The sequence below is a fragment of the Podarcis muralis genome, chromosome 2, assembly GCF_964188315.1.
Source record: "Podarcis muralis chromosome 2, rPodMur119.hap1.1, whole genome shotgun sequence".
In the NCBI taxonomy this organism is placed as follows: Eukaryota; Metazoa; Chordata; class Lepidosauria; order Squamata; family Lacertidae; genus Podarcis; species Podarcis muralis.
Genome location: NC_135656.1, coordinates 124,485,211 through 124,512,585, shown reverse-complemented (window position 1 = coordinate 124,512,585; position 27,375 = coordinate 124,485,211). Strand labels below are relative to the sequence as shown.

At 48.5% G+C, this 27,375-nt stretch overlaps 1 protein-coding gene across 2 annotated transcripts in view; it reads left to right on the top strand.

The window, feature by feature from the left end:
- The window catches only part of LOC144326657 (uncharacterized), a 279,931-nt gene extending 265,718 nt beyond the window's left edge, over positions 1-14,213 (top strand). The window contains exons 1-2 of one of the 2 annotated variants that reach the window (XM_077923334.1): positions 45-695; positions 8,044-14,213. In XM_077923334.1, the coding sequence (XP_077779460.1) occupies positions 664-695; positions 8,044-9,418 (1,407 nt within the window). In that variant the 5' untranslated portion in view covers positions 45-663 and the 3' untranslated portion in view covers positions 9,419-14,213. Of the gene's footprint in view, positions 1-44; positions 696-8,043 lie in introns of those variants that run through there. The other variant, XM_077923335.1, reaches the window with a different exon arrangement.
- Positions 14,214-27,375: the final 13,162 nt, after the last annotated feature.

Sequence of the window (27,375 nt, the reverse complement as noted above, 5' to 3'; positions counted from 1 at the left end):
TTTGCTAGCCAAGCCCAAACCCAAAAGTCCCGCTGAGATGATATTGTGAGGTTTAGCTGGTAATAAACCACAAGTGATATTGTGAGTTTTGGTAATGATAACATTACGATCTTTATCTGCGAATAGCCCTGCAATATTTAGCAGGTGATATTGTGAGGTTTAGCTGCTACTAACATTACAGCGTTTAGCTGGTAAGTTATTGCAATGTTGAAAAGCAGGTGTTGCCTAGCCCTTGCACACACTCTGATTCATAATATATTGCCAGCTCAGTATTAGGAAACAGTTATCACGATGTAAACTTCAAGGCAGTCTTGGGCAATATACCAATATATCACCCAGCTCTAATCATGACCTATATTTCTGACCCAGTGTAGCATTGCTGATTTTACCAGTTTGTCCCCAGGAATCCCTGGGGTCATGGGGCTCCTGGCTGGGTGCCTTTTGGGTGGGGAAACGGAGAGAGGGAGTTCATGGAAGGGTTAAAGGAAGGGGAGGAGCCTCGACAAAGACCCCTCCCCTTCCAGCACCCCTGACCCCCCTTCTCCCCCCTTCCCTGATGACACTACCAGGTTATCTGTATTCACTAGGACTCATCTCCCTACTTTGGATTGTCCTGAATTCCACCATTTGGTAGCCTAGCCCAAACCCAAAAGTCCTGCTAGGATGCATCTTGGCTTGCCTGCTGATGAAACTGAGTGTGTGATGATTGATAATATTTTCATTTATCCGTTTCAGACCCCTAAGTAGTAGCAGCTGCCAGGACATTGTCCTGTTCGCCTCTGTATAGTTCCAGCCTTATTTCAGACATTGTGGTAGATTGCAATCAGGGTGGATTTGATATAAATCAAATTGATTTCAATCACAATTTACAATAAATCACTGGTCAGTATGATTCTATTTAAATCAAAAAATTCTGATTTGGTTACACTATTAGAAATACATAGATAGATAATTATGAAATCATTCTGAGGTTTAATAGGTTTACTGTCTATATTTGGACAACAGTTCTCCTGTAATTTATTGGAAGGAGAAAAATAATCATTTCCTTAATAACAACTTAAACTATTTAACTAAAACAATAATATTATAGCATGTTGGTAAACATATTTTTTTTATAAAAAACAACCAAGCAGACTGAGTTTTAGCACACATGAAAAACTCAGAACTTGTGGATTTAACCACCTCCACTACCAGCCACCCCTTTGGATTGGCTTCTGCATCCAGGTGCCTGTTCTGTACAGTTAAGTGTTAGTGCGGTTGTTGGAACCCAGTGGGATTGGGAAGAGGTTGCCAGCCCTGAAATGCCTTCAGCACTTGCCTCAAGTCTGACTTGCACAATTATTACACAAAGACCCCAAGATGTGTGGAGTATTCTGCTCACAAGGTTGCACTTTCATTTTTACTGCTTCACACTTAGCTACTTGTGCAGATCTCTTCCACTGCAAACCATCTGTTCATTGAACCTCTTGGAACTTAGAATTTAAGGGGTTGATTCTGTGTATATAAATCTGCAAAGGAACAATGGGATTAAGGTTTTCCCTCAACTCTGTATATTTATTTTATAACATTTTTCCTGTGAAGAAAAGGCATGTTATCTCTGCAGATACAGAAATTCACACTTTTGAGAATGGCAAAAACGAGTATCTGTGACAATATCTTCTCATTAGAAAAACTTCCCCAAATAATCTTACAGAATTACCCCACCTCCCGCAGAAGCCGCGCACCCTTTAAAAAGCACGCCGCTCTTGGGGGGTTTTCCCTGAGGAGGGAGAAGGGACTGACTGGCTGCGTCAGTCCGTTCTCCTTAGAACCACTAAATCACGCTTTGCGCATGTGCAGAAGCACCGAATTGCAACCCACACATGCGCAGACACGGCACTGCGGGTTGTGAATGTGCCTCCCGCACAGATCACGTTCGCAACCTGAGCGTCCACTGGGCCTCCGCAGGGCACCAGGGAGCTCTGCTCAGCGCTCCCTTTAAATAATATTTTTTTTCTTGAATTCCCCCTCTAGAAACTAGGTGCCCCTTATGATCAGGTGTGCTTATAGAGCGAAAAATACGGTAGGTAGGAGAAAATAACAGAGGCCAACCAGAGTATATGGAGAAGCAAAGCGGCTAGTAAGCCTGATCTTTTTTGCAACAGTGTCCCCCCCCCTCACCGCAACCAGGAGGTAGGTGTGCAAGGCCTTATATAGTCTTTTGAAATTGCCCACCCAAGACCACCCCCCCAAATATCATATAGAAGGAGACTCTACAGCAGGAATACATCACAGGAGGCGGTCTACAGCAGAAAACCTGTCCCCAAGGATACCTGTTAATGGTCACTAACTGCATTACCTGGGCAGCCTGGCCATTCTTTTGTGATGGCAAATACTTTAGTTCCTGAATCCAGGTCACAGGCCCACCCTGTTCATCCCTCCTTAAGACAGTATTTGTAAGCACAAAGACAATGAGAAGGCTTCCATTTGCCTCCTTTACCGCAGAGGAATATTTGAGTACGTTTCTGAGACCTACATTGGCTCCCAGTACGTTTCCGAGCACAATTCAAAGTGTTGGTGCTGACCTTTCAAGCCCTAAACGGCCTCAGTCCTGTATACCTGAAGGAGCATCTCCACCCCCATCGTTCTGCCCGGACACTGAGGTCCAGCTCCAAGGGCCTTCTGGCGGTTCCCTCCCTGCGAGAAGTGAGGTTACAGGGGACCAGACAGAGGGCCTTCTGGGTAGTGGCGCTTGCCCTGTGGAATGCCCTCCCATCAGATGTCAAGGCAGCCCAGTTTAGGGAAGTTCTTAATATTTAATGCTTTACTGTTTTTAACACTTGATTGGGAGCCACCCAGAGTGATTGGGGAAACGCAGTCAGATGGGCAGGGTATAAATAATAAATTATATTATTATTATTATTATTATTATTTATAGGTCTGTGGTGCTCAATGTTTAGGTATAGTAAATATTAGGATTTAATTAGAACTTGTGTGTTATAGCGGGGATATGTTATAAGATAGTCTCAGTGTATTTTAGAAAGGGAGTTATGTAAAGGGTTTTTCATGTTGGTAGGCCCACCACCTGCCTCCTCGATCCGTGCCCGTCTTGGCTGATTAGGGAGTGTCCAGATGTTGTGCGGACCCCCCTGGTTGAAATGATCAATTTGTCCCTTGACACGGGGACATTCCCAGGGGAACTGAAGGAAGCAGTGGTGTGTCCACTCTTAAAAAAAACTTCATTAGATCCCTTAGACCTATCCAATTACCGCCCAGTTTCAAATCTTCCATACCTGGGTAAGGTAATTGAGAGAGCGGTTGCTGAACAGCTTGGTAGGTTTCTGGAGAAAACATCGGCATTAGATCCATTTCAGTCCGGTTTCCGTCCTGGTTTTGGGACAGAGACGGCTCTGGTTGCCCTAACAGATGATCTCCGTAGACAACTGGATCGAGGCGGGTCAGGACTGCTGATCCTTTTAGATTTGTCAGCAGCCTTTGACATGGTCGATCATGATCTTCTGGACCACCGCCTCGCAGACGTGGGGATACAGGGCATAGCCCGTAACTGGTTGTGCTCTTTTATCTCTGGTCGGGGACAGAGGGTGGCACTAGGGAGGGAAATGTCGTCGCGCCACTCCTTGGTATGTGGAGTGCCACAGGGCGCAATTCTCTCCCCGATGCTTTTTAACATCTTTATGCGCCCCCTTGCCCAGATTATCCGGAGCTTTGGGCTGGGCTGTCACCAATATGCTGATGACACTCAGCTCTATCTGCTGATGGATGGCCACACCGACTCGACCCTGAACACACTGACCAGATGCTTGGAAGCTGTGGCTAGATGGTTTTGTGGGAGCCGATTGAAACTAAATCCTTCAAAGACAGAGGTCCTATGGCTAGGTCGGGATGGCATGGGGATGAGGGACCAACTCCCTTCTCTTGCGGGGGCCCAATTAGTGCCATTGCCTTCCGTTAAGAGTTTGGGTGTAATCCTTGACGCCTCCCTTTCCATGGAGGCGCAGGTTACAGCAACAGCCAAGGCGACATTTTTCCACCTTCGCCGCATCAAGCAGTTGGTCCCTTACCTTTCCCGCCCTGACTTGGCCACAGTGATCCATGCGACGGTCATCTCCAGGCTTGACTACTGTAATTCGCTCTAGGCGGGGCTGCCCTTGAAGCTGTCCCAGAAACTCCAGCGGGTACAGAATGCTGCAGCGAGGCTCCTCACGGGGTCTCTGCCATGGGAGCATATTCACCCAGCGCTTTTCAAGCTGCACTGGCTCCCGGTGGAGTACAGGGTCAGATTTAAGGTGCTGCTTTTGACCTTTAAAGCCCTTCACGGCCTAGGACCCTCGTACCTACGGGACCGCCTCTCCTGGTATGCCCCACGAAGAGCCTCAAGGTCCATAAATAACAACACCCTAGTGGTCCCAGGCCCTAAGGAAGTTAGATTGGCTTCAACCAGAGCCAGGGCCTTTTCAACTCTGGCTCCGGCCTGGTGGAACGCTCTGCCTCATGAGACCAGGGCCCTGCAAGATCTGATTTCTTTCCGCAGGGCCTGTAAGACAGAGTTGTTCCGCCTGGCCTTTGGCTTGGAGCCAATTTGATTCCCTCCCTCCCTCTCTCTCTCTCTCTCTCTCTCTCTTTTTTTTTTCCCTTCTCCTCCTGCGATGAGGCTACATTTTAATATTTTAATGTTCCATTATTTTAATGTATTTTATTTTTGTTTTTAAGTTGTAATCATTCATCTTGTTTTTATTATTGCTTGTAAGCCGCTCTGAGCCCGGCCTTGGCTGGGGAGGGCGGGGTATAAATAAATAAATAAATAAATAAATGTTTGATCCGTGTTTCTGTGTAAATACTGTGCGTCAGACTGAGAATGTCATCAGGAAGGTCTAGGAAAGGGTGCACCTGCTTCTCAGCATCAGAAATGAGCTTGGAAAGAGTTAATATCATAAACCTACCGGAATCGGCCCCCACCCTTTGTAACAAGCAGGTGTAGTTCTTTTGGGATTTAATATCAGCTCATGAAAAGTTGGGCACATGACCCGGAAAGCTGCCTGGCTCCCTCCGTCTGAAGGCGGAGATATGCACCACACGCCATAGTCGAATTCGGCTGGACTTGCCATGGGAAAGCAGAAGGGGCAAGCAAGGAAGGGGGAGACGGCCAAAGAAACCTGCTCTCCCACAAGTGCCCCCCCGCCAATTCCGTAACATTAGCAAAGCCCAAGTTCAAACACCAGCCCCTATTTAAAAGAGGCCCCCGTAATTTCGACACTGGACTGCCCTTTAGGGTTGCCGTAAGTTACTCTTCCAAGTCCCAAATGCGCGCAGCAACTCCGGTCTATTTTGCAGGGCTGTTGTAACAGGGACCCCCTACGCCACTGCCCAGGGCAGCCCAAAGTGACGTATTACCAATTGTTGTTGTTGTTGTTGTTTTCCACGGTGAGACTCCAAGGTCATCTGTGCCATGTTTCCTGTGCAGTGGACGCTCAGGTTGCGAACGTGATCTGTGCGGGAGGCACATTCACAACCCGCAGTGCCGTGTCTGCGCATGTGTGGGTTGCAATTCGGTGCTTCTGCACATGCGCGAGTGCCAAAACCCAGAATTAACCTGTTCTGGTACTTCTGGATTCTGTGCGGTGTGCAACCCGAAAACACAACTCAAAGCGTCTGTAACCCGAGGTATGACTGTCTTTTGGAAGGCAGCGGGAAGGCTGTTCTCAGGGCCTGCTCCACCATGAGGGAAACTGAGGCAGCCCCCTCAGGCAGCAGATGCAAGGAGGGGACGGAGCTGAGTCCCATTTGGCCAGCCCTGATTTAACCCTCTATCTCAGGCATAGGCAACCTAAGGCCCATGGGCCGGAAGATTGGAAAAACTTTTAAAAGTATAGGAACTCACATTAGGTGGTCAAAAAATAGTAATTGAAACAAAATGCTTATAAAAATAAGATAATTACTTAACATTTAGCTTCTATTACACATTATATCCACATAAGTCAAAAAGTATCAAGAGATGATGTTCAAGATGTGCCCTTTGGGAAATTTGGTTTTGGCAACCGCAAAACAACATCCTTGAAATCAACACTTGCAATGCGGAAGCAAACATACAAGATCCTGGTTTTTTCCTTAGATATGACACATGTTTTGAGATTATTGTACACTAAGCGGGGCACTTATATACATATCAATGCGTCCCATGTCTTAGTGTATCAAAGTGCCCCAACAGACATTTTCAAAAAACTAACAATTGTTAATAAAACCACTGAATTTATTTGAAAATCACGTGTAATCCTGATTACTGAGTGGAAAAACTTACCTTTGGTATTTTTAAATCTTAACTAAATGACGTAAAAAAGTGTTGGAACACTTTTACATTTCACATAATTTTTTAGTTGGTTCTCTCGTCAAATGCCAACGGCTAAACTGGCGGGCAGCACAGTCGCAACTGTTCTACTCACACATGTATAGGCACATTTTGGTGATGTTGCAACACGAATATCATTTTTCGATATTGAAATATTGTTGGTGTGTCAATGTGACCCGCCTCCCCCATTCCGCATTTTCAGAGGAGGGGGAAGAAGGGGAAAGTGTGTCCCACCAGATAAGACTCCCATCCTCCCTGGCCATGGGCCATCCTTACTTGGGCAGGTGGTACTTTGAGTCCAACCACATCTGGAGGGCCAGAGATGCCTCCTCTCAGCATAGAAGGTTCCTCTAGGGCTCAGTGTTACTTGGGAGTTGGTGGAACTGGATCTTAACGGTTCTTGAGACATTTCCAAGGGATTGTGATTGCTATCCAGACCCTAACACTATAAATCCAAGGTGTCCCCACTGAGCAGTTTATCAACCCTGCCGGCCACTGGGGAAGACCTTCTGAAGGAAATGGTTTGCCCCCAAAGTTGCTTCCTTCCTTCCTCCGCTGCTGCTGCCCACACTAAAGGAATGTCTGGATGAAATCCCAGGGATGTCTGGCTCCTATTACAAAGAGATCCAGTTGATATTCTAGAATAAATTGTGGCTAAGATTCTGAGTCACAATCGTGACTGAGAAATACAGCCAGGGAATATGAAACTGATTTGAAGATTGGTTTCTTCTTTACACATTATTATTATTATTATTATATTACATTCAGCTGGACACACCACTGGTTTCATCTTCTTCTTTTCTTTCCCACAATCAGTGTTATTCACCTTTAATACTCACCTTTTTCAGTGTCACACATATTTTTATCTTCTGATCTTCAGATGAAGAGAGGTATACAAATTTAATAAATAATTCCCAGTTGGAGCAGAGCTAGAATATCCAGAAGCCCTTGGCCACCCACGGCAAAGGAGGAAGAACAGTGAGAGAGGCCTGGACAGGGAATCTCCACTAAGATAAGCCAGTGTCAGGAGGCAGGTGCGAGACCTGGTGGCATATAATTATTATAAATCATAATTGGGGTGGGTGTCTCAATCTGGCCTTCCCAGCAGTCAGGCTCCAGCTGCTTTCCTTCTGCATCTCTATTCTCTCCATTCAATAATGCAAGACTGAGAGATGGAGGTCCAACCCCAAGAGCATTCTCCAACTGAGCACTCCTTCAACTGACCACAAGCACCAAGCCTTGTCACTAGACTTATATATGGGTCTCCCAAAATGGTCAGTATGGACCTCCTGAGGCGAAAGAGAATGTGCAGGTGATTAATAAAGATCTAGAGGTTGAAGGGGACAAAATGCGGCCCAAGGGGTGGAGGATTATTGTGCAGAGGATGAAGAACTTCATGATGAACTTAGGACCCTGATGAATCTTGGCCAGGTTCACGGAACATACAGCTGCTCCCTTTCCTGTGAGAAACCACTTTTTATAAAACGTAAACCCCACAGTTCAACCGTATTCTAAGATAATGCTGCTTCATTAACAATAATTAAGGGTTATAAAAGGCTGATGATGCATGACCATTATTTTACATTATTTCATTTGCCTAAAAATTTGGAACATATGGAGGACAGGAGAGAATGTACAAGATGTTAAAATAAGTGGAGGTTGTAATCCATGTGTGTAATATTCCTTTGTTCTCTTCCTAGAAAACAAATAGGATTTTCTCCCTACCCCACCCCATCGAAAGAAGACAATGGAGAAGGCAATCAGAATTCTGGTGGGCCATGTGAAATGGGAATAACGAAGAAACCATTTAAATACATGGAGTGTGAAAACAGAGAACATAAACAATTTGAAAGTATGGAGTGTGGAAGGAGCTTCACTGACAGTGGAAACCTTAGAAAACACCAATGGAGTGACACAGGGGAGAAACCATTTAATTGCATGGAGTGTGGAAAGAGCTTCACTGAGAGTGGAACACTTAGAATTCATCAACGGACTCATACAGGGGAGAAACCATTTAATTGCATGGAGTGTGGAAAGAGCTTCACTGAGAGTGGAACACTTAGAATTCATCAACGGACTCATACAGGGGAGAAACCATTTAAATGCATGGAGTGTGGAAAGAGCTTCAGTCAGAGTGGACACCTTAGAGTTCATCAACGGACTCACACAGGGGAGAAACCATTTAAATGTATGGAGTGTGGAAAGAGCTTCAGTCAGAGTGGAGACCTTAGAGTTCATCAACGGAGTCACACGGGGGAGAAACCATTTAAATGCATGGAATGTGGAAAGAGCTTCATTACTAGCGGAAGCCTTAGAATTCATCAACGGAGTCACACAGGGGAGAAACCATTTCAATGCATGGAATGTGGAAAGAGATTCACTGAGAGTGGATGCCTGAATGCACATCATCAAACTCACACAGGGGAGAAACCATTTCAATGCATGGAATGTGGAAAGAGATTCACTGAGAGTGGAAAACTTAGAATTCATCAACGGAGGCACACAGGAGAGAAACCATTTAAATGCATGGAGTGTGGAAAGAGCTTCAGTCAGAGTGGATCCCTGAATGCACATCATCAAACTCACACAGGGGAGAAACCATTTCAATGCATGGAATGTGGAAGGAGCTTCACTACTAGTGGAAACCTTAGAATTCATCTACGGACTCACACAGGCGAGAAACCATTTAATTGCATGGAGTGTGGAAAGAGCTTCACTACTAGCAGAAGCCTTAGAATTCATCAACGGACTCACACAGGGGAGAAACCATTTAAATGTATGGAGTGTGGAAAGAGCTTCACTACTAGTGAAAACCTTAGAATTCATCAACGGATTCACACGGGGGAGAAACCATTTAAATGCATGGAGTGTGGAAAGAGCTTCACTACTAGTGGAAACCTTAGAATTCATCAACGGACTCACACAGGAGAGAAACCATTTAAATGCATGGAGTGTGGAAAGAGCTTCAGGCGAAGTGAACACCTTAGAATTCATCAACGGACTCACACAGGAGAGAAACCATTTAAATGCATGGAGTGTGGAAAGAGCTTCAGTCAGAGTGGACCCCTTAGATGACATCAACAGACTCACTCGGGGAGAAACAAATAAATGTATGGAGTGTGGAAAGAGCTTCAATAGAAGTGGAAACCTTAGCAAACACCAGCAAACTCAAAAAGGGAAAACCACTTACGTATATGGAGTGTAGATAGCGCTTCAGTCCTGATGTTCTTACAAAACATCAATGGTCTCACAAGGAGGAGAAGCTTTAAGAGTTGAAACCCAACAATCTACCAACAAACTGAAAAAGCAGAAGTGATTTAAATGGAAGGAGTGTGCAGGAAATTCTTCTATTACTTTATATGTATATAATTTTACATGCACAGACCATCGGCTGTGGGGAAGACTGCAGGGCCTGCTCCCTTCCAGGGCCTTTTCCAACTGGCCCAGGGGGCGTGGCCCAGGCCCTCTCTCCCAGCTATAAAGGGACTCCTGCTGCGGTGAGGCCTCGGACCATCGGCTGGGTGAGGACTGCAGGGCCTGCTCCCTTCCAGGGCCTTTTCCAACTGGCCCAGGGGGCGTGGCCCAGGCCCTCTCTCCCAGCTATAAAGGGACTCCTGCTGCGGTGAGGCCTCGGACCATCGGCTGTGGGGAGGACTGCAGGGCCTGCTCCCTTCCAAGGCCTTTTCCAAAACAGTAATAGGCAAACTATCCCCAACCCCATCCCCACTAATCCCCCTGGCGTACCACCCATTATTCCATCATGCAGCACAAAACCTCCAGATAAAAACCTGGCAAACCAAAGGCTTATATTGCCTAATAGACTTCTACAAAAATAACAAACCTTTGTCAACACAAGAAATACAAGACACACTAGAAGACACCCAAATGCCCTGGTTAACACAACACCAATTACAAGCCCTCTTAAACAATCCAGTAGTAAAATCAGCAGCAACTAGGCCCCTGACAACCGTTGAAAACCTCCTCCTAACAACAAAGGGAAACGGTAAAGGGATGGTATCTGCAATATACAATATACGACTTAAAAATCCCACGAACTCCGTAGACACAATCAAAAAACAATGGGAGGATGACATAGGCTATGAGTTTAACTCCACTCAATGGACCAGAATGTGCTCTAAACCCCAATTTAAATCCATATCAACGAAAAGAAAAGAACTCACTCTGAAGCTCACCTACATGTGGTACCTAACACCAAGAAAACTAGCGCTAATACGCCCAGGAACCTCACCAAAATGCTGGAGAGGGTGTACCTCCACAGGCACATACCTCCACGTGTGGTGGGAGTGCCCAAAATCCAACTATTCTAGACAATAGCCATACAAGAAATAAGTAAAATAACCCAACAAGTATTAGAAACCACCCCAGAACTGGCCTTAGTAAACATCTTCCAAGACAATAATGGCCACTTACACCACAAATAACTCATAACAGCATACAAATCAATATGGCTAACCTGATTCAAAAACACCCACCCACCATACTCACACACGAAAACAAAGTTCACCACAGCCAATCACAAACAAGCAACCACACCCTAGGCCAACCCCAATTTCTCTCACCACCAAAGGAACACAAGTGAGTAGCAAAGAGAACCCACACAAACGATGCTGATGCAAAACCCCACACATTAAGCAAATTAGAAACATTGCTTCCTGAGCCCACCCCCCACTCACTTCCCCCCTCTCCACCTCTTCCTCCCCCCTTTTCTTCCTAACGTAACCCTAATGTCTCAACAGATGAAACTGACCAATGGAAAATGTAACTTGAAAAAAAAGACATTGCACATACCTTTGTAAACCAAGAAAACTTTAATAATAATAGTAATAGTAAAAACAGCTCCTACCGTCAGAAAAAATTCCCGTGTGTCTAGTCAAAATCTCCTTCCCTGCAACTTGAAGCCACTGATTCGAGTCCTGCCCTCGAGGGCAGGAGAAAACAAGCTTGCTCTCCCATCTTCCATGTGACAGCCCTTCCGATACTTGAAGATGGCTATCATATCTCCTCTCAGTCTCCTCTTTTCCAGGCTAAACATACCCAGCTCCTTCAACCATTCCTCATCAGGCTTAGTTTCCACAACCTTGATCATCTTGGTTGCCCTCCTCTGCCCACCTTCCAGCTTGTCAACGTCCTCCTTAAATTGTGGTGCCCAGAACTGGACACAGGATTCCAGGTGTGGTCTGACCAAGGCAGAAGAGAGTGGGACTATGACTTCCCTTGACCTAGATGTTGTATTTCTCTTGAAAAATAAAAGTAAGTATCTTGAGAGAGCCAGCATGATGTAGTGGTTAAGAGCAGTGGACTCATAATCTGGGGAACCGGGTTCGTGTCTCCGCTCCTCCACCTGCAGCTGCTGGGTGACCTTGGGCCAGTCACGCTTCTCTGAAGTCTCTCAGCCCCACTCACCTCACAGAATGTTTGTTGTGGGGGAGGAAGGAAAAGGAGAATGTTAGCCGCTTTGAGACTCCTTCGGGTACTGATAAAGCGGGATATCAAATCCAAACTCTTCTTCCTGGTTATGCCACTAAACAGCCCTTTTATTCCTGATGCCTCCAGAGATAATGTTTTATCTGAACACTTCACATAGCCAAGAATGAGGAGGTGTTGCGACACAATTAATTTATAAAATATAAACAATATATGAGAGTTTGAATATTAATGTGTATGTGTAAGATGCTGTGGCGTTTGCCCTCTCTTTTGGAAATGTCTGTAGAGGGGGAGAGAAAGGGTTAATAGGCAGACCAATAGGAAAGCTGGAGGCGGAGCCTACCTGTTTATAAAAGGGCTTAGCCCCAGGTTGCTTTTAGTGGGTTGGTTGGTTGGTTAAGGCAGTTGGGAAAGCGGTTGGCAGGCAGTTGGAAACAGAGAGACAGTTAGTGCAGTTGGTTCTTGTGTGAAGGGAGGTAGAAGAGTTAGGGACAGAATAAAATAAGACTGAGAAGGTAAAGAGTAACAGTGTTTTCAATGCATTTAAAGTTTATTTGTGCTTGCAATAAATTACAATCTTCATTGTTAACTTCTTCCTCTTCTTCTTCTTCATACAGCCTGGAATAGCATTTGCCTTTGTTGTTGTTGTTGCAACACACGGTTGACTCATGTTCGGCTTGTGGTCCTCCAAGACCTCTAGATCCTTTTCATATGTAGTACTGGCAAGCCTGTTGTTCCTTATCTTATATTTGTGCAGCTAGTTGTTCCTGTCTGTGTGGAGAACCTTACACACCTGACCTTTTTGAGATTGATTTATTGTATTCATAGAACAGCTTTTTCTCCAAGGATCTCAAGGTGGTGTTACAGGGCCCCGTCCCCCCGCTCCTAATTTAATCCTGACAATAGCCCTGTGAAGTAGGTTAGGCTGTGAAGCATTGCCTGCAATAACAGGTACAGTGGTGCCTTGCAAGACGAAATTAATCCGTTCCGTGAGGCTCTTCGTCTAGCGGTTTTTTCGTCTTGCGAAGCAAGCCCCTTGACGGCTTAGCGGATTAGCACTATTAGCGGCTTTTAGCAGCTTATCAGCTTAGCGGATAAGCAGATAAGCGGCTTAGCGGCTTAGAAAAAGGGGGGGGAGTCGGAAAAACTCGCAAGACATTTCGTCTTGCGAAGCAAGCCCATAGGGAAATTCGTTTTGCGAAGCGCCTCCAAAATGGAAAACCCTTTCGTCTAGCGGGTTTTTCGTCTTGCGAGGCATTCGTCTTGCGGGGCACCACTGTATGTCTTAAGTTGGTGGTTGGAGAATGGATGGCAGCTAACAGATTGAGGTTGAATCCTGACAAGACAGAAGTACTGTTTTGGGGGGACAGGAGGCGGGCATGTGTGGAGGATTCCCTGGTCCTGAATGGGGTAATTTTGCCCCTGAATGACCAGATGCGCAGCCTGGGAGTCATTTTGGACTCACAGCTGTCCATGGAGGCGCAGGTCAAATATGTGTCCAGGGCAGCTGTCTACCAGCTCCATCTGGTACGCTGGATGAGACCCTCCCTGCCTGCAGACTGTCTCGCCAGAGTGGTGCATGCTCTGGTTATCTCCCGCTTGGACTACTGCAATGCACTCTACGTGGGGCTACCTTTGAAGGTGACCCGGAAACTACAACTAATCCAGAATGCGGCAGCTAGACTGGTGACTGGGAGCGGCCGCCGAGACCATATAACACCGGTCTTGAAAGACCTACATTGGCTCCCAATACATTTCCAAGCACAATTCAAAGTGTTGGTGCTGACCTTTAAAGCCCTAAACGGCCTCGGTCCAGTATATCTGAAGGAACGTCTCCACTCCCATCGTTCTGCCCGGACACTGAGGTCCAGTACTGAGGGCCTTCTGGCGGTTCCCTCACTGAGAGAAGCCAAGTTACAGGGAACCAGGCAGAGGGCCTTCTCGGTATTGGCGCCCGCCCTGTGGAACGCCCTCCCACCAGATGTCAAAGAGAAAAACAACTACCAGACTTTTAGAAGACATCTGAAGGCAGCCCTGTTTAGGGAAGCTTTTAATGTTTGATGTATTACAATATTTTAATATTTTTTTGGAAGCCGCCCAGAGTGGCTGGGGAAGCCCAGCCAGATGGGCGGGGTATAAATAATAAATTATTATTATTATTATTATTATTATTATTATTATTATTATTATTATTATTATTATTATTATGTCCCATTGAGAAGGACTTCCCCTGCGTGAGTCTGCTGAGGTTTTCTGAGTGTTCCACTAACACAACGTTTTCAGCTGAATTTGGGGGAGCCAACTGATGCATCCATTGTGTTGAGCTGTTTCAATTTCTTTTGTTTGATTTGTTCATGGCTAACAGCTGAAAGTCTGTAAATCTTCATAATAAACCTGACTTGCAATGGGGGTTGAATAATTTGAATGCAACTGTATGTGTTTTATGGTTTTTTTAATCTGGTGCTGTTCTACTGTAAGAGAAGGTGTGCCCCTAATTTCTACAGTTGTATGTATGGTTGTAGCTGCTACTACCTTACGCTGGTCTATGATTTCGATCGGATCATAAATCCGTCATTGGTTATGTTGAAAAAGAGGTGTGGTGACAGGCAGAAATCTGAGTTGCAGTCAATCAAACATACCTTTCATACCTGTGTTCACTGTGACACTTGCTCCCTGAGTCAAGTCAAATGCCCCCCTTTGTCTTGCCTGGGATCTCAGATCCTGGCCTTAGAGGAAGATTCCTGTGGACATGATTCCTGTGGATTATGGCTGACCCCAGTAGAATCTCTGAGCCCTCTCCTGTTACCCATTCCCCCTCTGATCTGAATAAGCTCAGAATGATGAAAATCAATGACAGGGGTGATTTTATATGACTTTTTAGAGGTCTGCACCTAGAGGAATAGGCGCAGAGAAAATCTAGGGATTACATTTGATGCAACTGGGTTGCAAGGTTGGAATTCACAATATTGTTGGAACCCAGCGGGCATCCTCTGCTGTGAAACTTGGCTGAGCCCCGTTTGAAGAAGCAACGCTTTGAGAGGTGCAGTACCTGTGTAGCCCTTTCCTTTTTTAGGGGGCGCTGCTTCACAACTGTCAGGAGCCGAGCGCTTCTCATTGGCTAAATGGTCATAGCGGCTGTCAGAACGGAAGTTTCCGATTGGTCCGCGGTTTCGGTGCTGTTGAAATGGTGACTCCTGATTGGCTGGGCTTTTCTAAGGTGTGTGGGGCGGAGGTCTTGAATGGATGTGGTTTTATTTCACGTTATCCCCACCCATTGAAGGGAAGACAAAAGGGGAAATGGCGGGGAAACAGGATTCGTTGTCTGATCTTTGTGAATTCTGGCGAAGAGTCCTCCTCGGTAACATGGCCTTCCCGATTTCCTTTCGTGCAATATAAGGGGGAGGGGGTTGCCCACCCGCCCCTTTGTGAAATCTCCCGTCTCTCGAGGGGCTCCTTTTGCCCCCCCCCCCATTGCGCAGAAACTTCCGACACTTCAGGTTCCTTTTCGAACGCGCGCACCCCCGGAGGTAAGGTTGCAGAGCAGTGAAACTCCAATAAGCTCCACTTCCGAGAGAGGCAAGGAGTTGTGGAGCAGGCCCTGGTGCTTCTGCTGTCTGGAGCCCTATAAGCCTCCTGCCCCTTCCCCCAAGTCTGACCCTGACGACACCCCCACCCGTGTTAGGATATTTCCGTTCCACCTTAAGAGAGAGCAGGCTTGTGAGTCACAGAGTCTGCGTATTTCCTGTTACAGGATGTTTATGCTTGCTGTTTCCTTTCGATTTCAGTCGGTCAGAGACACTGACTCAGAATGGTCATGTTTTTCCTTTATTCTGTTCAACGCTGTCAGGGTTGCTTCAAGATCCTAGCTCACAGAGGATCACGCCAGCCAACGGTCATTAAGTAAAAGTCTTTATTGAGTTACAGTTTCCATTCTCAAGCTGCTGCGTGCAACTCTACGTCTAGTAGCTAGACTGGCGAAGCTCCGTCTGAATCTCCGCCCCTCGTACACCAACTTAATATCCTAGCCCTGCTCCACCTTTTCCGCCTGACTGTTCTTCTCTGGGTCCCTCTGCCCCCCTGGGTCTCTTCCTTCCGGGATTCTTCTGACGCTGACCCCCCGGACCCTCCTGTCTCCTTGCGCCGGGCTTTAGGACCCGGCTCCCTTTCCGGGCTGCCTACTGCGCCGCCTTCCTGTGCATTTGAACTTGGCGCGCGCGCCCAACCTTCCACCTTCCGTCTAACCGTCTCTTCGCTCCCAGATGGAGGTGTGGCCACTCCTGACTCGTGCCCTCCCTCCTGTTGTGAGCTGCCAGCGCTTGCCCCCTGGCTCCCTTCCTCTTCCCTGTTCTCTGGCGGTGACGCTGGTCCCGATCTCCAACTGCTCTCCTCTGAGTCCCCTCTGGCTCTATCTTCCTGGGGTGCCCCCCTAAACTCCCCCCTTGCCCTGGCCACTGGTGCTCCTTTCTGTGAATCTTCCGATTCACTGGAAAGGCTCGGAGATCTCGGGTCGTCGTCATCGCTCATCTTTTCTTCTGCCTCCTCCCCTTCGCTCTCTGTTTCCTCCCTTGCCCTTGCCTCTGCTCCTGAACCCCTGACATCCATCCCCCCCTCGAAGCCCCCCACTCCCCCTTCCCCTCCTTCCGGTGCTGGAGTTGGGTGCTGCTGTGTCAAGGGGACGAATGTCGGGTACCGTTCGCTTCCCGTAGCGGGCCTCCTTCCGAAGTCTTCCGGTTCTTCCTCCCTGCTCTCGTCGACGACGGTCACCTCTGCTTCCATCTCTGTGCCGCCGTGCTCGAAACCAGGGTCGTCCCCGAAAACGTCCATGTCCGTCTCTCCCTCACTTCCTCCTGGCGGCGTTGCTCGTCCTGGACCTTCTTGCCACTTCCTGCGCCACTGCTCCTCTGGTCTGTCGTCCCACCAATACGAGGGTTCTGAGGCAGATCCCGAGGGTGACCCCTCCGGGGAACGGACGTCTCGTGTCGGGTCCTCGTCCGAGTCGAACCCCCGGAACGTGCTGGCCGAAAGCGTGGGCGTGAAAAGCCAGTCGTCGAAAAAGTCTGCTGGCATTGGTCTATGTGGGAAGAGGGCATGAAACTCGTCTTTGAGCAGAGGTTCGTCCAAGGCGTAGCCCGGCACCCAGCTGTTCGCACTGGCCGGGGTGCCCTCCTTGGCGAGAAAGTATTCTACCCCTTCTTCCCCCCATCTGGAATCCAAAATCTCTGTGACTTCGTTGATGCGCTCCTTCTGTGCCCCTCCTGCGCGCCCTGTTCTGTCTCTGACCGGACTCGGCGCCGTTCCGGGTTTCTGAAACCTGTGCGGTGCCTTGTAGGGAGTGAGCACCGATCTGTGGAACACCGGATGCATTCTGGAACCCCCCGGAAGCGCCAGCCTGAAGGCCACCGGGTTGATCTGCTCTTCGACTTGATAGGGCCCCAGTTGCTTATGCCCTAGTTTCTGTTGGTGTAAAGCAGAGTTTGGTGCCCAGCGGAAGGATGAGGAGTACGTACTACATACTCAGTATTGCTTTATTTACAGTTCAAAGCAGATATATTACAGAAAGACATCTTGCCTCTGCAGGAGCAGATAAGGCATCCTCTCTCCTCGACAGCTTGGAGAGAAACACACAGTGAAAAACAGGAAACCAGTGTACGTCACATCCAGTCTCCCTTTCCCGTGAGAAACTCCAACAGTACAGACTGTGGAATGTAAACACCTGTCTCGTGACAAGCCCTTTCGCTGCACAGTGAAGGAAAGCAGAAACCAACATCCTCCCCCTTTCTGTGAACATCACTGGGCAGCGTGTTCGTACAATATCAGTACAAACCCAACTTCTGCACATAGGTACAGTGTTGATCCCTTGATACAATCTTGGACAATACATCAGCAGGAATTTCACTACCTGGCATATAGGACACCGTTACGAGTCCCTTCTGAATACATTCCCTAGCATGCTGCAACTTTAATTGCAAGTGCTTCGTGCTTTGCTTACAACCTTCAGACTTCAGCAAAGCCAAACATGCTTTGTTGTCCTGGTAAACCTGGATTGGACATTTGACAGGAATTTTCATATCTTTGCACAATTGTAACAACCATTCACAATCCTTAAGTGAATAAGACAGTGCATTCAGTTCAGCTTCACAAGTACTTAAGCTAACTGTTGTTTGCTTTTTGCATGACCAATCAAACAGACCCTGATTGTACATGTAGCAAACTCCAGACGTACTTTTCCTGTCTGCAGTGTCACTTCCAAAACTTGCATCTGCAAATATTTCAAGACCACCAGACTTCTGATTGTTAAATCTCAGTCTGTAATGCATAGTGCCTTTCAAATACCGCGCTATGCGTTTCAGAGCTTTCCAATCCTTGACACTAGGATTGTTGACTTGTCTGCTTAGCAAATTACAGCTAACAGCAATGTCTGGTCTTGAACATCTGGCAATGAAGTTTAGCTTGCCTAGCACACTTCTGTACAGTGTAGTGTCAGAAAATGCTTCTTCAGTGTCATCTACCTGATAACCTGTTGTCATCGGTGTGTCTACAGGGTTAGCATCCATCAGGTTTAGTTTGCTTAACACATCAGCAATTTTCCGTGACTGGTGTACTAGAATGTTACCATCTTGATCTCTCTCTATTTCCAGAGATAGGTAGTTGTTTACCTCACCAAGATCTTTCATGTCAAAGTGCTCCTTCAGTTGAGCTAGGGCGTTATTGTACATTGCGACATCTTTCCAAAAGAATAATAAATCATCAACATAAAACAAACAGTACAGTTTCTTTTGCCCCTCCTCTTTGACAAATACACATGGATCAGCTTTCCCTTGCTTAAAACCTAGAGAAAACAATACTTCAGTGAGTTTTGTGTGCCAACACCGTGCACTTTGTTTGAGACCATAAAGGGATTTCTTCAGAGCACAAACAAATCCCTGTTTTACCTGTACGCCATCAGGTGGAAGCATATAAAGTGATTCATCTAGAGATCCGTACAGAAAAGCTGTATTAATATCATGGTGACTAATGTGTAGATTTTGCTCTGCAGCTAGCTTGAGCATAAGTCTAATGCTTTCATACCTCACTGTGGGTGAGTAGGTCTCGTGATAGTCTTCACCTGGTACCTGTGCAAAACCTCTGGCTACCAATCTGGCTTTGTGTCTGACTATCTTGCCATTTTGATCTGTCTTCGCTTTGAAGACCCATTTGCTTCCAAGCAGTTTCATTCCTGGAACTACTGGAACTAGTTCCCATGTTTTGTTCCTTTCTAAGGAATCAAGCTCAGCCTTCATGGCATTTAACCATGGCTCAGCTTCCTTTGAATCCAAACCCTGGATTTCTTGGAAACTTGAAGGTTCAAATACCTTCTTGGAGCTTTTAACAGCTGTTACTGCTATCGTAGCAAACTCATCAGCAAATCTCTTTGGAGGTTTGCCCTTTGTGGCTCTTTGTGACCTACGAATTAGCCTTAAGTCTTCAACACTCTCCTCTTCCTCCTTGGGAGAAAAACGACCTATTGTGAACAATGGTTCCTCCAATTCTTCTCGATCAGAGCATTCAGAGGGTCGCATAGAGGCTTTCGCACTCTTGAAATCCTCCGAATCACCTGATTCAGTTTCAGATTCAGACTCAGAACCTTCATCAGTGGGTGTGGGTTGTTGTGGTTGCTTTTGACTATCCTCAGTCTCATCACCGTCATCAGGATAACATTGGAAAATTCCCACATTCTCCCCCCACTTTGCATTGTACTCAACACTTCTCGTGAGCTTAATTGTTTTAGAGTCAGTCATCATTATTCTGTAAGACCCTTTCTGATAACCTAGAAAGATACCATGCAATCCACGCTTGTCTAACTTGGAGTTTTGTGGTGAGTGAATCCACATGTCAGAACCAAAAATTTTCATGTGTTTGATGTAAGGCTTCTTGCCAAACATCTTCTCATAGGGGGTACAACCAATCGCTGAAGATAACCTGCGATTGTAACTGTAAACAAAACACGAGAGAGATTCGGCCCAATAACTCTCTGGAAGATTGGCATCATGCAACAAGGTTTTTAACCCTTGAAGCAATGTTTGATTTGCCCGTTCCGCAAGTCCATTCTGCCATGGCGAGCGAGGACTAGACAAATCGTGTTGAATTCCTTTCTCAGTCAGAAAAGCTTCAAACTGCTGAGAAGTGAATTCTCCCCCGCGATCAGTGAAAAGAGTCTTTATCTTCTTACCATGCACATTTTCCAACCAAGCACAGAATTCCTTGAACCTAGGAAAAGCCTCTGATTTCTGCTTGAGATTGTACACAAAAATATACCTCGAAAATGCGTCAATGAGAACCATGAAGTACCTATTTCCACCCAAAGAGGGCGATAGTGGTCCAACCAAATCAGCATGAATAACCTGGTATGGTTCCGTAGCTTGCCTACTAGACACCTTACCTTTCGCAGCCATTTTCACCTTGTTTGCTGCGCATGCTTTGCACTTCATGTGGTACTTGCAGGGTTTAATAGTCATACCTTCAACCAAGGCAGGCATTTTAGATACTGCCTCAAAATGCAAATGTCCAAATTTTCGATGAAAATCATGAATACATTCTGCATGCAAACTTTTGTTAGAACCTGCAATGCAACAAGTGTCATCCTGCACAACATCATCATAATACAAAACAAACAAACGATCAACATATTCAGCATGCAATACATAGTCATTTTTCTTTGTGATGATGCACTTCTTGTTCTTGAAGGACACGTCAATGTTCCGCTCAATCAGCTGTCCAACGCTGAGCAGATTATGTTTAGCGTCTGGCACGTAAAGGACATTCTGTATCGATAAGTCCAAACTGTGAAGAACAACAGTTCCGTAGCCTTTACTGGGAATAGTGTGGTCATCCGCCTGGTGAATCGCACCTTCCTGCGGTGTAAAAGACACAAACAGTCTTTTATCGTTGCACATGTGGTGGGTTGCCGCCGAATCAACAACGAAGAAAGATCTAGACGTCTTCTGGACCTCTGCAACCTTTGGAGTGAAGCGTGAAACCATAGCCTTGTGCTGCGTTGTCCTAGACACCGGACCTTTGCCTTTGCCTCGGCCTTTTCCACGCGATGATCTTTCGCTGCGCTGCTCTGTCTTGGCCCTGGGATATCTGCATTCCCTCTTCATATGGCCTAGACGTCCACAAGAGTAGCATTTCACTGCCTTCAAAGCTTTGGCGCCATCTGGTGGTTCCACTGCACTATGGGATGACGTCTGTGAAGACTCCCCCTTGCCCATGCAGCTAGCACCCCGGCGATCTGCTTCATTTAAAACCACGGCAGTAACAAAGTCCACTGTCAGCTGAGCTGTTGGCTGCACAGCAATCTGGGTTGCAACAGACTCCCAACCTGAACCCAAAGATTGTAGTATCATGAAAGAATACACAGCCTCTGGAAAGTTGAGTCCTCTCTGTTGCAGCTCATGTCTCAGATTTTGCATCTCCATCAGATGTAAACGCACATCTCCACCTTCAGCAAGAGCCATATTATGCAGCTTGTTGAAGTAAAACATAGTAGATCCAGCTTCTGTCCTTAAGTGAGCCTCTCTCAAAGATTCCCAAATTTCTCTGGCTGAGGTCTTATCACGCAATAGACAGAGCTCTTCTGGGGATACTATCAATGTAAGAGTTCCCCGTGCTTTGGAATCCTTAGCTTTCCATGCATCTGTAACTGGAGCTGGGGGGGTTTCTGTAATCACCTCAAACAAACCCTCTTTCCGCAGAATTGCCTCTGCATACAAAACCCAGTCCGCATAATTTTTCTTGTTGAGCTTAGGAATCCCACAAGCATCCTGAAGGGCCATCATGACTCTGGCATTAGCCTTCAGCGTTAATATATGCTGCTTTAAATCTTGCTGCGTCACTGGTGCAGCTGCCTTATTCCAAAGGCGCTTTTAAAAGTTACTTTCGATTTCCCCAGCATAGTAACTTGTGCCTGGGAGCCTTTTGCGTATTCCCGGCAAAACGGCTTTAAAAGTTCAAAGTCCAGCCATAAAGCCATTAACTGGAAGCTGGCAGGCTGCCCGGAGCAGTAGTACATACCTCATCAATCACTTTTACGCGCAGAGCAGATTCCAATCCGATCTGTCCCTCTGCATTCCGATGCTTTGCCGGCACTCCGATTCGACTTCTGGAGCCCATAACCACGTGTTGGTGTAAAGCAGAGTTTGGTGCCCAGCGGAAGGATGAGGAGTACGTACTACATACTCAGTATTGCTTTATTTACAGTTCAAAGCAGATATATTACAGAAAGACATCTTGCCTCTGCAGGAGCAGATAAGGCATCCTCTCTCCTCGACAGCTTGGAGAGAAACACACAGTGAAAAACAGGAAACCAGTGTACGTCACATCCAGTCTCCCTTTCCCGTGAGAAACTCCAACAGTACAGACTGTGGAATGTAAACACCTGTCTCGTGACAAGCCCTTTCGCTGCACAGTGAAGGAAAGCAGAAACCAACAGTTTCTTCTTGGCCAACGACCTGGCCGGCACTGCGTGGGCTGCTAACCAGACCCAGTCTCCCACGTGGAGCTCTTCGCCAACCCTTCTACTTTTGTCCGCTTGTACCTTGTACGCGTGCTTGGCCAGCTCCAGGTGGCGCCTCAGCTGATCGTGGACTTCCTGCAGCTCCGACGCGAACGCATCTGCCGTCTGCGGCTCCCCCTCCCCCAGCCTTTCCAGTCCCGGAAAAGTTCTGGGGTGCCTCCCGTTGTTGGCGAAGAACGGCGTGATCCCCGTGGACACGTGTTTCGTGTTGTTGTAGGCGAACTCGGCGAGCGGCAGGTAATCCACCCACGTCGCAGGCTGTTGATTTGCATAACACCTCAAGTACTGCTGCATGATGGCATTGACCCGCTCCGCTTGCCCGTTGGTCTGCGGGTGTCTCGCCGACGCCAGGTTGATCTTGACGTTCAGGAAGCCCATCAGCTTCTGCCAGAAATTCGAGATGAACTGCCGCCCCCGGTCGGACAGAATAGACTGTGGCAGACCGTGAACCTTGAACACGTGGTCTATGAACAGTTTGGCGGTTTGCTCCGCCGTGGTCACCTTCGCACACGGAATGAAATGTGCCATCTTGGAAAACAGGTCCACCACCACCAGCACTGCCGTCTTGCCCCTCGAGCTGGGCAGATCCGTGACAAAGTCCAGGGCCACTCTCTCCCAAGGTTCGACCGGAGTTTGCAGCGGTTCCAACAGTCCGGCCGGCGGCCTATGCACTGGCTTCGCCCTCTGGCAGGTGTCACACCTCGCCACGTAGTCCGCGACCTCCCCTCTCATTCCAGGCCACCAGAAATCCCTGGCGACTAATTCCACCGTCTTCTCCTTGCCGAAGTGCCCAGCCGTGGGCGCGTCGTGCAGCTGCTGCAGCACCTTGGCGCGAAGTTCGTCTCCCGGCACGTAGATGGCCCCTTTACGGATGAGCAATCCATCTCTTAGCTGGAAACCGTCGGCCGCTGCCTTGCCCCTTTGCACCTCTGCCATCTTTGCTTGTGCGAAGGAGTCCCCCTGCAACGCTCGTCGCACCGCCTCCAGGTCCACGGTTGCCGCGGCGCACGCCCACACTGTTGGTGCGAAGATGTGCATGGCGGCCGCTGGCGTTGCGTCCTCCAGATACTGTGGCTTACGAGAGAGAGCGTCCGCCATGATGTTGGTGTCCCCCGGGACATACTCTATTCGGAAGTCGAAGTTCGCAAAGAACTCAGCCCAACGTATCTGCCTCTGGTTTAGGAACTGTGCCGTGCGCCAGTGCTCTAGGTTCTTGTGGTCCGTGCAAACCTGCACCGTGTGCTTGGCGCCGATCAGAAAGTGCCTCCACGCCTTGAACGCTGCATGAATGGCCAGCAACTCCCTGTCCCATATGGTGTAGTTCTGCTCGGACTTGCTGAGCTTCCTGGAGTAAAACGCTCCCGGTCGCCACACCCCTTGCGGGTCTTTCTGCAGCAGGACCGCCCCCACGGCTCTGTCCGAGGCGTCTGTCTCCACCCTCATCGGCTTGCTGGGGTTGACGTGAAGCAGCTGCTCTTCCGACGCGAAGAGACGCTTGAGTGCCTGAAAGGACTGTTCCGCCTGCTCTGTCCAAATGAACTTCTTTTTCTTGGAGCTAAGCGTGTCAGTGATGGCCGCCGTCTGCATAGCGAAGCCCTTGATAAACTTGCGATAGAAGTTCGCAAAGCCGACAAACCGTTGGACCTCCTTCCGGTTGCGCGGGCTCTTCCAATCCAACACCGCTCGAACCTTGGCGCTGTCCATGGCGAGCCCCTTGTCAGACAGCTTGTAGCCCAGAAAATCCACCTCCGTCACGTCAAATTGGCACTTCTCCAGCTTGGCGTAGAGCCTATGTTGCTTTAGCCTGTTCAGCACTTCCTTGACGTGTTTGTCATGCTCCTGTTGCGACTCCGAAAAGATCAGGATGTCATCTAAGAAACAGACGCACGTCTTGTAGAGAAGTCCCGCCAACACGTGATGCATGAATGCTTGAAAAACGTGGGCGCCATTTTGCAATCCAAACGGCATAACTCTATATTCGTAGGTCCCCAGTGGCGTGAACATGGCTGTTTTCCACTCATCTCCCTCCCGCATGCGAATGAGGTTGTACGCCCCTCGCAGGTCCAACTTGGTGAACACTCTGCCCTTCCGCACCTTTGCGAGGAGGTCGTCAATTCGGGGCATGGGGAAGTCCGATGGCTTAGTCACACTGTTCAAGATCCTGTAATCCACTACAAGTCTCTTTTGGGGCGTATCCCGCTTCTTAACGAAGAACACCGGACTGCCTCCCGCTGCCTTGGACTCTCGGATGAAACCGCGCTCCAAATTATGATCTATGAACTCCTTGAGTTCTTGCAGTTCGTCCTCTGACATGGAATACAGTCTCCCCTTAGGCAGCGCCGCCCCTGGCAGCAGGTCAATCTTGCAGTCATATGGCCTGTGAGGTGGTAGCCGGTCTGCCTCCTTCTCGCAGAAAACTTCCAAAAATTCTGCGTACTTGTGGGGAATTGCTTGCAGCGTGCCTAGCAGCAGCTGTGACTCCTCTTCCTCTCCTTCCTGCCTGGGCACGATGCAGTGTTCAGCACAAAAGGAAGAGCCGAAGGTCAGCTGCCTCTGGTACCAAGCCAGCGTTGGGCTGTGCTTGTCCAGCCAACTCATGCCCAACACAATGGGTGTGTCCGATAATTGAGTGACGTTGAAGCTGATGACTTCTTTGTGATTCCCAAGTCGCATCACCATTGGTGGCGTTTGTTGCACCACTTGCCCCCCTAGCAGCTCCCTGCCGTCCACCGTGACAACCTGCAGGGGCAGTGTGGCCGGCAGCAACTGTATAGCATGCTTGTTGACAAAGTCCTGCCCTATAAAGTCCGCATTGCTGCCTGAGTCAATGGTGATTGGCACGTCCATGGTGATGCCATTGGGCAGCTGGAGAGATGCGGTGAGCCTCACCACTGGTTTGGGCGGGAGGGGGTTCACGGGCTGTAAAATCTCTGGGGACTGCATCATTAATACGTCTGGCTGGGCCCCAGTGCCTCTTCCTCCAGCCAGACTGCGTCGTTTCCCTGCTGTGGTCCTCCTTGCTGCGTTGCTGCAGTCACCATTGCTGAGGCTGCAGTGAGCTTGTTGAGCCTCTGGGGACACTCTTTCGCCATATGCCCTGGCTCCTCACAGACGTAACACTTCCTGTTCCCTCTAGGAGGCTTCGCTTTCACTGCTGCTGGTGCTAGGGCTCTGGTTGCTGACTGAGCCCTGGCACCTCCAACCTCCATAGGTTCAGCTCCTCCTCCTGGCGGAGGCGTGGATTGCGTACGCGCTGCTTCTCTGGGAAAGAAGGAGGAGCCCCTGGCTGTTTCGCGCCCTCCACGCCCTTCGTCCCTGCTCCACGGACGTCCTTCCAGCCGCACCCCCACTGCCAGCGCCCTCTGCACGACCTCCTGGGTGGTTCGGGGTCTCTCCCCCCTCGCAATTTCATCTTTCACAGAGCTGTTTAATCCCTCCCAGAACAGGTCTCTTACAGGAGTCGCATCTCTGTCCCATTCTAGGGCACTGGCCAAGGCGAAAAAGCGGGCATGGTACTGCCGTACGCTGGCCCTTCCCTGCTTCAGTCCATGAATCTGTTGCCGAGCAAGATCCACGTCAATGCTTGATAAAAAACACCCATCCATCGCTTTAATAAAGGCATTCGCATTTTGGAGCGCCGGATCGTTATCCCTCCACAAATTGCGCAGCCATGCCCTGGCATCCCCATGCAAATAGGACATGATGAATCCCACTTTCTCCTGCTCATCTCTAAAATCTTTATTCAGCAGTTGCAGTGCACACAGCACGTCTGCTCTAAAATTGGGATACTGTTGCAGGTTCCCATCGAAGTGAGAGACCAGACCGCCTGTGCGTCTCCCCAAACCAATCCCCTCTGGTTTGGGTGTCTGTTGCCCTTGCTTCGTAAGCACTTCCAACCTGACCTGGAGATCCCTGTAGGCGGCAGCTGCGTCCTCCTCTCTCTTCCTGGATGCGAGAGCCTCGGCATTCAGCTGTGACACTGCTTCTCTGAGTTCCGCTATCTGCTGTTCAGCTGTCATGTCGGCTGCCGTTCGTGAGCTCGCTAGTAGGCACCTGCTTCTCTCCTCTCCTCGAGGCTGTAGATGCCCACAATTCTTGAGACGGAGCTTACTGTCAGGGTTGCTTCAAGATCCTAGCTCACAGAGGATCACGCCAGCCAACGGTCATTAAGTAAAAGTCTTTATTGAGTTACAGTTTCCATTCTCAAGCTGCTGCGTGCAACTCTACGTCTAGTAGCTAGACCGGCGAAGCTCCGTCTGAATCTCCGCCCCTCGTACACCAACTTAATATCCTAGCCCTGCTCCACCTTTTCCGCCTGACTGTTCTTCTCTGGGTCCCTCTGCCCCCCTGGGTCTCTTCCTTCCGGGATTCTTCTGACGCTGACCCCCCGGACCCTCCTGTCTCCTTGCGCCGGGCTTTAGGACCCGGCTCCCTTTCCGGGCTGCCTACTGCGCCGCCTTCCTGTGCATTTGAACTTGGCGCGCGCGCCCAACCTTCCACCTTCCGTCTAACCGTCTCTTCGCTCCCAGATGGAGGTGTGGCCACTCCTGACTCGTGCCCTCCCTCCTGTTGTGAGCTGCCAGCGCTTGCCCCCTGGCTCCCTTCCTCTTCCCTGTTCTCTGGCGGTGACGCTGGTCCCGATCTCCAACTGCTCTCCTCTGAGTCCCCTCTGGCTCTATCTTCCTGGGGTGCCCCCCTAAACTCCCCCCTTGCCCTGGCCACTGGTGCTCCTTTCTGTGAATCTTCCGATTCACTGGAAAGGCTCGGAGATCTCGGGTCGTCGTCATCGCTCATCTTTTCTTCTGCCTCCTCCCCTTCGCTCTCTGTTTCCTCCCTTGCCCTTGCCTCTGCTCCTGAACCCCTGACAAACGCTAAATAAAGTCTGTAAATTATGCTCTCTTCTGCGGTGCAAGCTTTCTGGCTGTGGTTTCTGCTGATAAAGAACAGTGTGCACAAGCCTGGAATGTGGCAATCTATTTCTGAGGCTTTGTGTCGCTAACTGCTGGATCAGCCTGGCTACGGGAGATCGATG